This window comes from Muntiacus reevesi, chromosome 20, assembly GCF_963930625.1.
Source record: "Muntiacus reevesi chromosome 20, mMunRee1.1, whole genome shotgun sequence".
NCBI lineage: Eukaryota > Metazoa > Chordata > Mammalia > Artiodactyla > Cervidae > Muntiacus > Muntiacus reevesi.
Genome location: NC_089268.1, coordinates 25,943,587 through 25,960,206, shown reverse-complemented (window position 1 = coordinate 25,960,206; position 16,620 = coordinate 25,943,587). Strand labels below are relative to the sequence as shown.

Sequence of the window (16,620 nt, the reverse complement as noted above, 5' to 3'; positions counted from 1 at the left end):
TGTGTATATGACTTGTCTCCCCAGCCCCTGAAAGTGACTAAAGGACAGGCATTCTAGGTCTGGCAGCATTTTTATCTTATCCTCCACAGCACTTAGCACATGACATGGTTCTCAGAGGAGATATTTAACTCTTGTTTAACTGAATTCAGTAAGAACTACCCCTTGGATAAAGGCCTCTGGAAGTCGATCAGATGCTTTAACACCACTTCTTTTTCCAGTTAAAGAAATTATTTAGCTGATGGGAGCTTAGCTTTTTCTGTCCTGCTACCACAAGACTAACTGCAACTTTCATAAAAAGATATGTCTCCTGTCTTTTCAAAGGACCATACATAGGTCACCTGGCTACCTCTCCATCTACCTCTGATGGAAATTTTGTTAAAATTTGGGAAGTTATGGGAGCGGATGATTACCATGTTGAAAAATTTAAACACAGGTCACATTGATAAGGCAGACAAACAAGGAACCTAAGAGTGAGCTCAAGAGAGTTAGTGAGCCTTCTTCATGCCTCCCTGAATACACTCCCATTCTTCCTCTCAATCATAACTCTAGCGCTTGTCAGCTCCAGATGGCGGGCATTTCAGCTCATTTAAGCACCTGGAAGGCCAAAATTAGTACACAGTCCAATGTCATGGAACTCTAGGAGGGATCTATGGGAGCTAAGTAGAACAGAGCAGGCAGCAGCTGGACTAAGCTGAACAAGGGCACCAATCCAGTTATTGCTATTTGAGAATGGAAGCTGTTAAAGCCATTATTCTCACTTCTCAAAATAAGACGGTTTTAAAGCTAACTCTTAATTTAAAAAATGATGACAATTTTTATCCCCCTTTCCCCAATCTCATTCTCCTCTGCCTCACAGGCAACCATTCTAATGTGCTGCTTTTTGGTTTTGTGTGTACTATTTACACTATTGTGTGTGGATTTTACTTTATGTAAAGGGTATTGCATCATGCATCTCCTTTTTTTCTACACAGCAGTATGCATTTAAGATGCACCCATTTGCTTTCTTGTACATTTTGTTTATTGTTTCTAACAACTACATATTTATCAAGGTGTACCTTCACCACATTTTGCCTACTCTCTCTCCAAGCGATGGAAATCTCTACCTCCTTGCCCCTAAACAACTCTGCATTTTTAAAACAAACTCTGCAGACCCAGCAACACACGTGGGTAGGCTGAATTTAGCCTTCAGACTGCCAATTTGTTTATAACCTCTGAGACAAACCTCTTGCTCAATACCTGGAATTTCTTATCTCTGAGTTCCAAAAAGCACAGAGTTAAAAAAAGAAAAAAACAATGAAAGTATTTACAGAGTTCTGTCAGCCATCCAAACACTGGTCAGTACATGTGACCAAGATGATACTCTTGTAAGAGAAAATTCTTAAACTCTTAAGTCAATAACTAAAGCAAGTCCACTTATTCCAGAGAAATAGTGACAGACAGCATGTCTCAGCTGCATTCTGTTTGCATTCTTACGCCAACTCACAAGGTTATTTTATACCAGCAAAGAAAGAACACGGGGTGATAAAATGGGGATCTACCTTTACGAATCACAGACGTGTCTTTACCACCTAAAGTTATTCCACACAGAAACTTCCTGATTGATTAGGAAGTGGTTGAGGTGAGAAGCAAAGTCCAAAGTGCACATAAGGAAACGGTAAGCTGTACCTCTGAATGAAAACAAGACTGTTTCAGGAAAGCACTAACAACCTGACATGACATGGCTCAGAAGCCTTGCCCTTCCACACTTAAATAAATCTGCCACTGCTGTTTTGGTTCTGGTCCCTTGATCTGGGTATCAGTCATCTCTGCCAGACCGTTTCAGAGACAAGCTTGGCTGAGGGGCCAGTGACGGAGGCCCCTACGGGAAAGCCTAAGGAACAGAGCAGGCACCCCCCGAGCGTGAAGGGGGTGATCACATGGCTAACTCCTCTGAGGCCCAGCAAAGGTCCCCATGGATACAGGATAAATTGAATCCCACATACTTGCATTCTCCACCAAAACCTTGGGCATGCGCTGGCGGTTCATCAGGAGGGGGAAGGGATCTCGCCCATCATTTCGTTCATGGACCTCTCGAATTTCCACCGTGTCATCCATAAGATAGTAGTGAATGATGTAGGTCCGACACTCCCCAAACATGCTGTCTGTGTCATCCCAGATGGCGTAGAATCGAAGAACCTTTGAAGAACCCAAAGCAGTGAGTTAAAGAAAAAAATTCCACAAGGGGAGAGTTTAACTTAGCTACTTTGGCATTTATGTATCAATGATGAAAAGATTAGCTAGAAAGACTATGAAGTAATCTCAGATGGTTATTAAAAAAAAAGTATTCACCAAAGATACAAAAACATCTGAAATTATAAACCAGATGTCAACAGTTGGAAAGTATTAAGTAATAGGCTTATAAGCTTGTGCTGAGAAAGGATTCATTTTGATCCAAAATATGAGTCAGTGAAAGAGAAGTTGAATTAAAAGAGCAGTGGGCCCTTCATTCAGTGGTTTATACGTATTAATAAAGATACACGTGAATGGTTTGTATATAATTAGTATGGAAAGAATTTTCAATTATTAATCACTATTTTAGTTCTTTCAACCTCAAAAACAGAACCTTTACAAAACAGTAACAGTCATATGACTGATTTAAAGAATGTTCTTAAAAGAACTTGGTAGTGCTAGGTAAAATTTTCTGTACTAAATGGAATTACATTTCTGACAGAAACAGCAGCAGAGAAGCACTGAGTGTGATCTCGCTGTTTTCTCTTTCCCTTTAGTACAGAGAAGGGAAGACTCAAATCTGCTCTATACACCAGCTCACAAGGGGGAAGACAGGCTGGAACAGAGTTGGAAAATACCCAGAACATTCTGTACTCAAACATCAATGTATTATAACATTTAACAAGGAAGCATCTGCATTGGGAATCCTTTGAAATTATTATTTTAACATTAGAAACCTACATATATGCAAACAGCTTTGAAACATCCCAATAATTCACTCAAGGTTTCCCAAAGGATTCTTGGAGATTAATCCATATTTGGGAAAAGAAGTGGGCGGCGGGAAATGTAAAGTTAGGGAGCAGATGGTGCTCAGGAATTACTTTAAGCGAGAAGTTTGGTGGAACTCACAAGACTCAACTCACAATCTTCTTTGAATCTCTGATATGAAATTTAGGGATTCCTGTACCTGTAACCCCAGAAAGATAGCACTGTACCTGACCAGTTAAAATACAGATGTAATGTTTCAAAATATACACCTACCAAGACAGCTTGCTAATAAGCAGTGCCATTTTTGGGAACAAACCTACTGGGTCACTCACCTACCTGTTTGTCAAAGGTGAGAAACTGCTTGAGTTGATCAAAGTCCGTTGGGGTCACATATTTACGGAGAGGCTGTTTCCGGAGTTCAGTGTAAGGATCGAGCGCCATCTTCTCTGGGGGATTTACCTCAATTCCTTGACTTTCCAAAAATACCTATGTAATTCAAAATCAATAATGATTATCCTTCTTGAAGCTTCTCAAAGTAAGTGCTAAGTGATGCTGTAAAAATAAACACTAATATAATAAGAATTTCTAAGCCACTGCCCATATTAACCATTAGTTTAAAGCTTGAGCATGTCTTAGCAGTAACAAGCCTCCAAATGACCCAATTCTGTAATGTAGACAGTAACCGATAATTACCTTAAGCAAAAATGGAAGATGTGGTGGCAAGGTAACTGGCTCCAAATATGAATTCAGATCAATTAGATTTAGGTGCCCAGGAACAGAGGGAAAACTAGGATTGCTTATATACATATAATATAATGCTTATACATTGGGAACCTAATCATAGTCTGAACAGTATGTAATTCATACTGTCAGGTATGGGGGCAAGTGGGGTTCCCAGGGGGCACAGTGGTAAAGAATCCGCCTGCCAATAAAGAAGACCCAAGGAACACAGGTTCCATTCCTGCATTAGGAAGACCCCCTGGAGTAGGAAATGCAACCCACTCCAGTATTCTTGCATGGAAAGTTCCACAGAAAAAGAAGCCTGGTGGGCTACAGTCCATGGGTCCCAAAGAGTCGGACGGGACTGAGCGCATCATAGAGTACATGGCGGCAAGCTGCACAAGGGAAAAGTTAAGCTGAAATCACATTCCCAGCTTGCCATCTCAATTAAAACAAGTATATGATTAAGTACGCTCCACCAAAAAAAAAAAAAAAAACAAGGTAAAGAAAGCAAACCTACTGGTTATTTCAGACCAAAAAATATTTCAGTCCAACAAGAAAGATGAATCAAGGGCTCAAATCTCACTAGAAAAAGTTAAAGAAAGCCATCTGAACTTGATGTGATCTTGAATTTTATTTTGCTGATTATGAGCAAATATGTATTATTTTAAGTCACTATATATTTAAAACAACTCAATTCTTCTTAAAAGCACAAAAAACTAACTTTTTTGTTGAGCACAAAAAAACTATTTCCTGTGATCTGTTTACATTCTGGAACTGGAAATTAATGTGGGTTTCTTTGGGGGATTGTGTGGTGTGCTTTTGGACAATTCCATACAAAACGTACAGAATTCAGGGTCAGGATATATGGGCTCTCTTATCAGTTCTGCTAACTAGCTTGTAATCTTAGTATGTAAAGTTTCGGCAGGAATGTAGAAGCTTCCTGAAGTTGACTATTCTTCCTGTCTCTTAGAAAAAAGCCTAAGCTCTTTGAAGTGGTTATTCTAAAGTGTCCCTGGAGGAGCAGAGAGAAGGGAGTGTCTTTGAGAGCAGGAGAGAGAAGTGGGGGAGGAATTCCCCCAGACAGGAAACTAAGACACAGACTGGTGGGCCTGAGAAGAGCAAGACTCCCCACACCCCTGCACAGATGCTCGAAGTCCAGGTGCAGCCCGCCAACACAGGTGTTTGGACTCTAGTCTCTTACTCGGCACCACACTCCTGGAAGGTGCTCTTGGTCACCAGACCACCTGTGGACCCTGGATGACCCCGTTAGGTCTGGGAACACTGCTGCTTCCTTGCTATTCCTAGGGCCCAGAATTTCACGTTCAGCTCACTCTGTCTATGGGACCATTTATGCAGAGCCCTGAGGAGGGAGTGAGAATGGATGGTGATGATGATATGTATAAACAGAGATGATGCCTTGTCCAAATCACACTGTAAAGACAGTTTCCTTTCTTATTCACTCATAGGTCCAGCCACGGTGAAAACCATCAAATTAGGTAAGATGTGGACAAACTTTAAACTATTATAGGAGCCAACTTCTAACTGATCAGTTATTGAAAACATAATCTAATCATCAGCGCCTGAAACACTCAGCTTTTGTCTATCAGCCATTAAATCTTCATCATCCATAAATTTCTGTATTTGCAAATTTGTCTACCTGCTAAACCTTATCAACTTAATCAACCCTTGTGGAACTTCTGTGGTCCTTTCCAGCCGAGCATGAAGCAGTGGAAATTCTGAGTCATCTGGTGCACACTCTCAGCTGAGGTTGAACCCTGGGAAGTTCTGCCTTGCTTCAGGTTTCACAGTGAACAGACGTCCTTTTCCATCTATTTGAAGCCAGCCACTTTTTCTCACTTATTTGCTTTCTGTAGGCGATTCTGCAGTTTGAAGTGGCCCCCAATCTTAGTGCTACGGAGCTGTCTCATGTTCTCAGTACAAAAGGATTGGTAAGTAGTCAGTACATCTAGAAATGGTTAAAGTGCTGAATTTCATGTTACCTACATTTTACCACAAAAAATAAAAGGCAGCTGTGATGTACCTTACGGAAAAATTACAAGGGTCAGTTAAGCTTCATTCAGGCATGACTTACACTGCTGTTGGCCAGAACCTCAAAGTTAATGAATCAATAATATGTAAAGAGAAACAACACATAAAACAAGACCGTGTATTGACCACAGGCTTGGAGGAACCCAGCTCAGCATTTCTCTTAGGCCATGGTTCAGTATTTATTAATTCAGTGTCTGTGAAGACTGTAGTGCACGTAACTACCATTAATAAAGAGAAGTGACTGTAACTGGCTTAGATCAACAGCTCAGGGATCAACTTGCAAATGTTCAAACTGTAAAGATGTGACTGTAAAAACAACTGTGATGCCTCAAATTCATATAACACTTCATAATTTTTCACTGGTGGCACAATCCTGGAACTGCTTATGATAAAAAGGACTTCAGAAACCTAAAAAGAGACATCAAGGCCCATTTGAGGGGGACGGTCTCTCAAAGATGGTCTCGTACCTCCACCTTCTCTACGGTTTTCGTGGCTGCTCTGGGGGCAGCACAGATGCCGTGGCTCTCCCCCTCACTGCCCTGAGGTCCTGCCCCTGAGACATCAGTGAGGCCTTCCCTGGCCAGACTTCACATACTGCACCCCCTCCAGCGCCAACCCCTTTCCCCTATTTAGTTTCTACCATAGCTCTTTGCAGCATCTGACACACATTTATTTGCTTATTATTTGTCTCCTCCAACCAGAATGTAGTAACTTCCATAAGGGCAAATCTTTATACCTGGCACCTAGAACAGTGCCTGGCATTCAACAGGTACTAAGTATTTGCTAAATAAATTACTAATTAAAAAAAATAATAAATGAGTGAACTCATAGGGGCTCGGTGCATGGTAAAAGCAAATTTGCAATTATTTACTAATATCTACATTTGTGCTAAAGAAAGTGCTCTCTTTCACTTTTTTTTTCCTCTCTCTACAATTAAAGCTGTCAAAAATCAATTACATATGAAATAGAGAAATGAGGATTTTCCTCAATATGTTTTTCTTTAAAAATGGTTTTATTCCAGGAATTTTTTAGATAGCAAGTTTCCCTAGTGTACACCAAGTATGAGTTCCAGAAAAAATACAAATAGCACAAAAAACTTTTGGCTCATATCTGCTAGTAGAGATAGTGCTATTTTTGTAAATCCAGACTTAAGCTAAATTGCCCACCGTCTCTTTCATATTTCTATCCTTCAAGGGTCCCAGCTCTACTACTCTCTATCTGAACTGGCATGTGAACTGATTTCTAACCAAATGATGCAGCCACAATGGGAGTTTAACTTTATTACTCAAATATCCATTTAGGATATGTACCAATGTCATCATGAAAAAAATGATGTCAGCATGCAGTGATGGTACATATGTGCATGAGTACTAAGTCGCTTCAGTCATGTCTGACTCTGTGCGACTCTATAGACTATAGCCCGCCAGGTTCCTCTGTCCATGGGATTCTCCAAGCAAGAACTCCGGAGTGGGTTGCCATGCCCTCCTCCAGGACATCTTTCCAACCCAGGCATCAAATCTGCATCTCTTCAGTGCAGTTCAGTTCAGTCGCTCAGTCGTGTCTGACTCTTTGCGACCCCATGAACTACAGCATGTCAGGCCATCAGCAACTCCCAGAGTTCACCCAAACCCATGTCCACTGAGTCGGTGATGCCATCCAACCATCTCATCCTCTATCATCCCCTTCTCCTCCTGCCCTCAATCTTTCCCAACATCAGGGTCTTTTCAAATGAGTCAGCTTTTCGCATCAGGTGGCCAAAGTAGAGGAGTTTCAGCTTCAGCATCAGTCCTTCCAATGAACACCCAGGACTGATCTACATTAGGATGGACCGGTTGGATCTCCTTGCAGTCCAAGGGACTCTCAAGAGTCTTCTCCAACACCACAGTTTAAAAGCATCAGTTCTTCAGCTCTCAGCTTTCTTTATAGTCCAACTCTCACATCCAGACATGACCACTGGAAAAACCATAGCCTTGACTAGACAGACCTTTGTTGACAAAGTAATGTCTCTGCTTTTTAATATGCTGTCTAGGTTGGTCATAACTTTCCTTCCAAGGAGTAAGCGTCTTTTAATTTCATGGCTGCAATCACCATCTGCAGTGATTTTGGAGCCAGAAAAATAAAGTCAGCCACTGTTTCCACTGTTTCCCCATCTATTTGCCATGAAGTGATAGGTCCAGATGCCATGATCTTAGTTTTCTCAAAGTTGAGCTTTAAGCCAACTTTTCCACTCTCCTCTTTCACTTTCATCAAGAGGCTCTTTAGTTCTTCACTTTCTGCCATAAGGGTGGTGTCATCTGCATATCTGAACAGGCAGGCAGGCTCTTTACCACTAGCGCCACCTGGGAAGCCCATGATGCCACATATGACATACACAAATGCCAAGTTAACCTACATATTAACCCACTCAGGACAGAGGGTCAATGCCCTCCTCTTACCCTAACAAGTGACATGTATTCTCTCACAGATTAGAACAATGCCTCAGACACCAAAACTTCCAAAAACACACACTATACCTGTGTGAACTTGTCACAGTCAACAATGCGGAAAGTTTTGCCATAAATTGTGACGTTTATTCCTCGGTTTAGGTCTTTCCAATGGTAATGGTCTCCCCGGTCATTCTTGGCAAGGCGCTGGCGTTTGATTAACTTTCCTTGAGGGATCCCAGAGTTTTCCACAATAGGCTCTATGACAGACATGCTGTCATCTTCCAGATAGTAGTAAATGTGCACTTGGCGGATCCTGTAATGTTCCTCAGTTGACATAGGAACATCTTCTTGGAAATAGGCATCAAATTTAAGCACCTGTAATACACAAGGGTGGAGGAAATGGTGTGTTAGTGTCTCATCAAAAAATACCAAGTCCCTTCTCATGCCAAGAACCACTCAGGGAGGTTCAAATACTCATCATTCCCACCTTGTAATTCAAAGGCTGCCAAGCTATGATCACGGGACAAATCTACCCCTGCTGTCTGTTTCTATAGAACCTGCAACTAAGAACAGTTTTTAAAATACATTTAAATGGTCGAAAAATCAAAAGGAGAACAAAATCTCAAAACACATGGAAACCATACAACATAACATATAATTGCTAATGGCTGCCTTCCCATGATAAGGGCAGAGTTGAGTAGTTGGACTGCTGCTGTGAACTGAATTATGTCCCCACCTCCACAATAAGTAGAGTTGGAAACTTAACCTTCAACACGACTATATTTGGAGATAAGGTGTTAAAGAGCTAAGTAAGATTACGTGAGTCCTGAGGGTGGAGCCCCAATCTAACAGAACTGGTGGCCTTCTAAGAAGAGGAAGAGGAAAAAAAAAGAAGAGGAAGAGAGCTGCCTCCCTCCCTCCCAGCACACGTGCACTGAGGAAAGGCCATATGAGGAGAGAGCAAGAAGGCAGCTGTCCGAAAGGCAGGAAGAAAGCCTTCACCAGAAACCAAATCAACAGCTATCTTGGACTTGAAGCCTCCAGAACTGTGGGAAAATCAATTTCTATTGTTTAAGTCACCTGTCTATCTGTATTTTATTATGGCAGCTCAAGTAGACTAAGTCAGTCGCAAAGCCCCAAATATTTATTTATTTGGCCCTTTACAGAAAATGCTTGCTGACCTCTGAACTAAATACTCAAAATAGGGTTAGACGGTTTACTAATGTGTTCCTTAAAGACTTAACTCTACTAGCCTTATTTCAACGTCAAATATTCCATTTCGAATTTGTGAAAAGGATTAGAAATTTGGACAAGACGATGACTTTTGGCTTCAAAATGAAAACAAAATCTCAAGTCCATTTCTTTAGAAGTGGGGTGCCTTATAAACATATATTAATGACATATTCTTAGAGACTTTATATGAGTGAATCTCAAATCAACCCTCCACCACCACATCTTTGGGTGGCTTGTAAATACCCATTTTGTGCTCAGAAACAACCATCCAAGATGGAGCAAATCCCAGGTCTTCTGGAAGCAGCAGCATCAGTATAAAGTCAAAATGGCACAAACTGGGATTTTTAAGTTTCTATTATTCTATTTTTAACATTTCTTTTCAAGGCAAGAACATATTAGAATGATGTTTCAGGGAAGCAAGTGTGTTAACCCAAACCCAATTCTATTAAAACAAGGGGAACAAACCAAGGAGACTCCTTAGTGAAGACACAATTATGGCTCAATGGAGAAGATGAAATAATGTATAACATCTACTGTGGAAGAATAAGATAAAAACCAAAAAAGAATGGGCAACTGTATAGCAGAAATATGAATGTAATGGAGTCAGGGCCTTAAACTCATCATCAAAATATGAAATGGATGAATGCAGCAGAATGTTTAAAGCAGAAAAACCATACAGTAAAAGCCAAATACGAAGATCCTTTCAAAGTAACATTTTACAGCAACTGCAAAGAATGAAATGAAGACATGATCAGTTATTCATGTACATAATAGTATTTGAACCACAGACTTACACAGATTTATCTGAGAAGATAACTTTGGTAGTGCAGATGGGGGGCTCGAATTTAGCCTTACTGAATTTAAGTGACAGCACAGTTAATACTGAAGGAGGCAACTTGAGATGTAGAGCTGAGTTTGGGGAAAGAAGTCAGCATTAGAAAAAAATCAAAATGACTCAAATATTTTGACCCAAGCAACTGAAAAAAATGGAACTACAATCACATTGATATGGGGAAGACTGTAGTGGAGCATATTTGGGGGACAAGGAAACAAAATTAGGGGTTTGTTTTGAACATGTTTACTTTTGAGATATTCATTAAACATTCAAGAGGAGATGTCAAATGGGTAATTCATCTAGAAATCAGGACACAGTTCATCATGTAAAGGACATTTCAAGACAAGAGTCTGGAGTCAAGGAGTGAGCAAAGACAAAGGAGAAGAACAAACACTGAACCCTGGAGCATACCCAGCTTCCTAAGCCATCTGTTTTCTAAGGCGGAGGGGATGCAGATACCTTTGGCAACAGAAAGTTGGCCTCAGAATGGGAAGCAGGAAAAAGATACATACACACACACCACATTTTAAAGGCTCAAATAATCAGGATTTTGTGTATTCTGTTTTCAAAATGTTAATGAGTTATTTAAATCAAACCTTATGGAAATATGACATATGGTCAGTACAAATGAATCCTAATCTATCTTTGTGCATTTACAGTCGCGGATTGGGACCACTGTAGGCTAGAGTAGCTGGGCAGTGGTTACATTTTCCTAGAGAAGTGATGTACTAAGAGCTGTGCTTTGAGGAATAAACCAAGCAGAAAGAGGGTAGGTTGTTTTTTGTTTTTTTTTTTTTAGGTAGAGAAGCAGTCCCCTGAGTGAAGTGGCAGTAGGATGAAGGATGAAAAAGATGAAAGAACACCACAGAGTGGGAAGTCAGCCTGGGGAATGATGAGAACGGTCCAGGAGCAAAGGGGGAAGACACAGGCACTCCCTGGAGATGTCCTGGTCTTTATCATCTACGTAAGAGATCGTTATATCCAGTTATATTCTAATCATGAGGAACGGCATGAAGAATGTCCAAAATATGGACACATATCTTGGCTATGAAGTGGATTTCTGAGTATTTTCAAAAAATTTAAACTCTGATTTAATTCACAGAACCCATAATTTCCTTACTGTGAAAAAAAAAAAATCTTAGGTTCAAAACCATGCATTTAACTACTCTACTTCATAATCTACGGTAAGAATTATTCTCAAGTAATTATGATGATTCCAGTAAAATGAGTAGAAAAAAATGTAAACATTCTTTTCACAACAATTATCTTTAAAGAAATGAATTGTAGTATTTAAAAAGTATAAACTAAGTAATGACAATTAGCATAAAATTACATAGAAAAACAAAAAATAAGAAGCTTATTTCCTATTAGGCACAATTTTCTCTCTTTGAATTTCATTAATACTTTTTCGCTTTCTAGTTTACAACAGTTACTTGCTATTGTTTTTAGTAAAAATTGAACATAACCTTTTATATCTTGATAAACTGTTAAAACCTGCCTGCAAATGCCAGAGACATAAGAGATGTGGGTTTGATCCCTCGGTCAGGAAGATCCCCTGGAGGAGGGCATGGCAGGCTACTCCAGTAGTTCTGCCTGGAGAATCCCATGGACAGAGGAGCCTGGTGGGCCCCAGTCCATAGGGTCACAGAGTCGGACACAGCTGAAGCGACTTAACCCAGCACAAACTTAAAAATGCCTGTTTCACTCCTCTCTTGTATTTTCAGCCCTCTCCCTTTTCTATTGGCCTTGCAGTGCCTATCACAGCTGTAAATAAACAGGAGAAACAAGAACAAAGTTAAGACATAGAAAATCATATCACTGATAACGGATGTTTAGGTTCAGCCTATGAAAGGAAAGCCTCTGAATTTGATACTCACTGTATCAAATGAGTTAGCTGAGATGGGGAAGGGGAGAGGATATAGATTATGGCTGATATAGTTAAAAAAAAAAAAAAAACGACTTTCTTCTAATTAAGTGATTACCAGTGCAAATGGCAAATTTCCACAAGATTATTTTGTACCTTTCTGCCTCTAGCTTCAGTAAGTACTCTGTAAGACCAAGAAAGCAGACAAGTAACATAGGCCAGGAGTAAATGAAGACAGCTAACTACTGATTAGTATTTGTCACATCCAGTTATATATAGACATCACTGGGAAATTAGAATCATTGAAGGGTTGGGGTGACACCCAAGTTTCTTAAAAGTCCCGTCAGTAATTCTGCTGCATGGCCAGGGTTAGGACAACCTCACCTTAGTGAAAAAAGAAAGCTCACTGACAAGGAAAATCAAGAATGATGTGGAGATGTTAACAGATGGAAATAAAACAACTTGCATTACAAAAGCATAGGAATAAATAAAACAAAAATGTTATACTACCCTTTGGTTAAGTTATGACAAATCTGAAACGCTCCCTGAAAAACAAAAACTTACGGAAACAGCCTAGACAAAGACTGATGATAGATGAAGTCATTTTCATGATATTTTTGCATTTCACAGAGATTAAGCAGGTGTCATTACTACAGAATACAGGACTTTTAAAATGTGGAAAACACATCAAACAGGTAAATACAGCAATATGAACTCAAGAATTCAGAACTCATCCAACTTTTTAAAACAGCATTTAGAAAATATTTCAGTGACATCTACAGGGAATTATTTTCTGTAATCAGCTTCCTGAGTAAAGAAAGAGTCTTTCAATCCTGAGTCCAGCTGTCTATGACTAAGGGCTGAGGCATTTGAACAATTTTTTCCTCAGAGAATCTGGAAAGCCTATGGTTTACTACTGACTTTTCTGCAAACAGCTGGCTCTCAGAAATCTGAATTTGAGGGGTACCCTTTGATCCCAGATGATACCTTTTTGTCGAAAGCCACATGAGCAGGAACAAACTGTGCGGGTGGGGCCTGCCTGGGCTGGCCATACGTGAGGACTGGGACCTTGGCGGCCAGCTCATCCAGATCAGCCTGGGACAGCTGGTTGACCTGGAGCCTGTCCCCGCCAATCCCGACTGTTGGACGCCGAACAACTGCATAGCCATTCCTGTAGCCCAGTGTCTGGCTTCTATGAAATGCTGTTTTCTGAAGGAAAAAAGAAGTGTGTTGTGATATAACAAATATTTGTTAGGTAGAAGAGCTAACTTCCAAAGGTATCAGATTCAACCTTTACTTCTAAACATCCACAAACCCTGTATCAAAAATTTTACCTACACGGGAGGTTCTTGTATTTTAAGCTAAAACCCGTGACCAGGAACAAGGAGGGAGGCAGCAGCCTGAGCTTAAAATACAACTTAAAGCCCTGTTACTGAACATCCAATTTTAATTATCAGCTCACCTACCACAAAAAACTAAAATATCTTTATGTAGACTCCTAATTTTGTACTATCTTATCTGGTGGTCATAAGTCATGGAACCAAAACAATCCAAATCTGTGAAATGAATTCTTACCTGAAATGAAAGGCCCTCTTGCTATAGTGGCACTAACATATTCATGTAACTCTTTGGAAAGCAAATGGATATTATGGATTTAAAGTCCAATAATTCCACCCTCCATCCTTTAAGGATATAATCCAAAATCATGGGAAAGAACAATATGCCTAAGGCTGACAATTACAATGTTAATTACAATATAGCAAAGCATGAGAAGCAATCTAAAAGACAAGCAGGAGAAAATGACAGAAAGCTCGCCTAATGGGCTATTAAAATACTGGTTTTGAAGATCATGTGGCAATCTGGGGGAAATGTTTATGATTTAATAAGCCCAGAAAAGCAGTTTATAAAATTATGCATGTACTACAATTACAAGCATGCAAGCATGTGCACAAAAAGACTGCTTTGGAGAATGTTCTCTGTTCTATACATTTCTGAATTATGTTGTTCTTTTTTACAATCAACACATTCTTTTTGAAAACTGGAAGAAAACCAAAAGATTATATAAAAAAGAAAAAAGTGAAAAGGAAATATTTTTGAAGGAAGGAGATCAAAACAGTGGCACAGAGACCCAGCCTCCCCACCACTCCACAAAGATCAGTGGTCGGACAGCTATCCACAAACAAGAGCTCTGGAAGAGGTCCATGTAGGAGGTTTCAGCAACACAGTGGGATTAAAAAAACCAAGAATATTCATACAGGAAGAGAAGGAAGACTACCTCATTTTGTCTGCCTTATCCCATTCTCCGAACCAGCACTGTTCAGTGCCAGGAGACAACTTCCCCTCAACAGGAAAGGAAGAGCCAAGTGAGCAGTCAGTCTCCAGTTTTTTTTACCTTACCTTTATGACCAAGGAGAGGAACTTATAGTTTAAATTGTTAAACTACAAAAATATAAATGATTATTGTTTCATCTTTGAAAATCAGTCTATTGAATCTTAATGCTGACCTTCCAACACATATTTCAGCAACCCTGAAATTTCAGTATTAAAATCATAATTTTGTCAAGGGCTAAACTGTGTCAGAGGGGAAAAAAAACAAACACAAGTCTATTTTTTTTTCTCTTCAGTTTTGTCTAGAGGATACAACTAAAAACACTTAAGGTAGGGGAGGAGTGAAACAAAATCCAAACAGCAATTTTTTATAAAAATGTTAAAAGGGAAAAGGGCTAGAGGAAGAAAAAACAAGAACACATCAATTGTGGCAGAGGGAACTAAAGCGCAATTTTCTCCCATAAATCACCTGAGGATGGTTTGGGAGGAAGTTGGCCAAGTGTTGAAAATTTAACTTTACGAGCAAGAGCATTTGGGGGAAAAAAGATTAAACAAGACTGCAGAAAAAGTCGAAGTGCTGGACAGAAAAGGAGATAGGGCTTCGTAGAAGCATAAATGAGACCGCGGCAAAGCACCTGGCAGAAAGAAGCCAACAGGTGGAAATGGAGTTGGGAGTGGGAGCGATTACTGGGTCTAGGATTCAGAAGAGGAAAAATGCGGGCGGCAATGATGGGCTTGCGGAGAGTGGGTGGGATCGGGCTGTGGAAATAAGGACGAAGGCGTGTAGAGGTTGAGTCGGGGAAGAGGCCCAGGTTGAGGGAAGAAGAGTTTAAGGATGGACCTGGGCAGGAGAGGTACGCAGAAGGGAGAATGAGCTAGAGAGAAGGCCGAGGGAGCTCGGGAACCAGGTGGGGAAAACCAGCAAGAGCAGCGCAGCAAGGAAGAACGCTGGGAGGCCAACAGACTGCCAGGATGGAGTGGAAAAACCAGAGAGGGATGGGCTGGGAGCAAACTGGGGAAAGAGGGTGAGGTCGGGTGTGGTGGTGGTGGGGAGAACAGAGTTGGGGGCAGAAAGAGGGTTTGAAGGGGAAAACGACAAACTCGCGTCGACGAGAAGAGACGCAACCTGCTGCGAGCCCTCCGAGGCTGCCAGGAGGTGGGGTCAGGGGGTTGGCCGGAGAAGTCCTCACCGTTAAGTCCTTAAAGGACGTGCCTGGGAGAAAAGGCAGGCCATGCACTGGGTTAGACACCATTGCGGCCGCTCCCGCCGCCGCCACCCGGGTCGGGTTTGGTCCTCCCGCGTTGCCAGGGGGACCAGCGGCGTTCTGGGCGGCCCGGCAGCTCCATGGTAACGCCAAACACGCCGAGCGCTCGCGGAAGAGGGGCGGGGCCTGAGACGCAGGCGTGCCCGGCCCGCGCGTGCGCAGCCCGTGGACTAGACGTTCTCGCGGGAGTGTGGCCGAGGGGAGCTAGCCCCGCCCCGCGCAGTCACGTGAGAACGCGGGGCGGGAGGAGGTGGTTGTAGGATGACGTGATGGTTCTCCCCTTGAGGGCTTGGGTTCCGGGCGGGGCCTTAGATCAGTTACAGGGGAAGGGGCGGTCCTTCCTTCGCTCCACCCCAGTCCTCACCTCGCCCCGCCCGCTCGCTCTTCCACCTGTGGGAAAAAGGCTCTTGTCCCAGTTCACACGGAAGTGTCACTGGTTGGTTCCGGTTGAAAGTGTTACTTCTCCCGAACCCGTGCTTCCCTGGGCCCAGGGACTGAGAATTATTCATGATTGTATTTCTGTTGTTCAAGGATGTTCAATAAACAAAAGCAACTGACTGGTGCCTAATCCTCCAACTACCGCATTCAAGTTTTTTCCTACTTTACCTTTCTGAAGGAAATGGCAATCCACTCCAGTATTCTTGCCTGGAGAATCCCATGGACAGAGGGGCCTGGCGGGCTACATACAGTCCCTGGGGTCGCCAAGAGTCGGACACGACTGAGCGACTAAGCGCAGCACATGTACTCCTACATCCTCCTTCACAGGCCTTGGTGGATGGACCACCCCATCCCCCATCCATCTTACACATTCACCGCAGGACACTCAATATTTGTTGACTGGAGAGCTACAAGGCGCTCCTGTCGATTCTCCGAGTCTCTAGTATCCACTACCTACAGTTGCAATAAAAAGTTAAGACCCAT

At 41.6% G+C, this 16,620-nt stretch overlaps 1 protein-coding gene across 1 annotated transcript in view; it reads right to left on the bottom strand.

The window, feature by feature from the left end:
- Positions 1 to 15,782, bottom strand: part of EFHC1 (EF-hand domain containing 1) — a 36,774-nt gene extending 20,992 nt beyond the window's left edge. Inside the window, exons 1-5 of the mRNA XM_065912098.1 lie at positions 15,625 to 15,782; positions 13,094 to 13,315; positions 8,262 to 8,549; positions 3,313 to 3,462; positions 1,983 to 2,175 (exon numbers count right to left, since the gene is read on the bottom strand). Coding sequence (XP_065768170.1) covers positions 1,983 to 2,175; positions 3,313 to 3,462; positions 8,262 to 8,549; positions 13,094 to 13,315; positions 15,625 to 15,687 — 916 coding nt within the window. The 5' untranslated portion in view covers positions 15,688 to 15,782. The remainder of the gene's footprint in view (positions 1 to 1,982; positions 2,176 to 3,312; positions 3,463 to 8,261; positions 8,550 to 13,093; positions 13,316 to 15,624) is intronic.
- Positions 15,783 to 16,620: the final 838 nt, after the last annotated feature.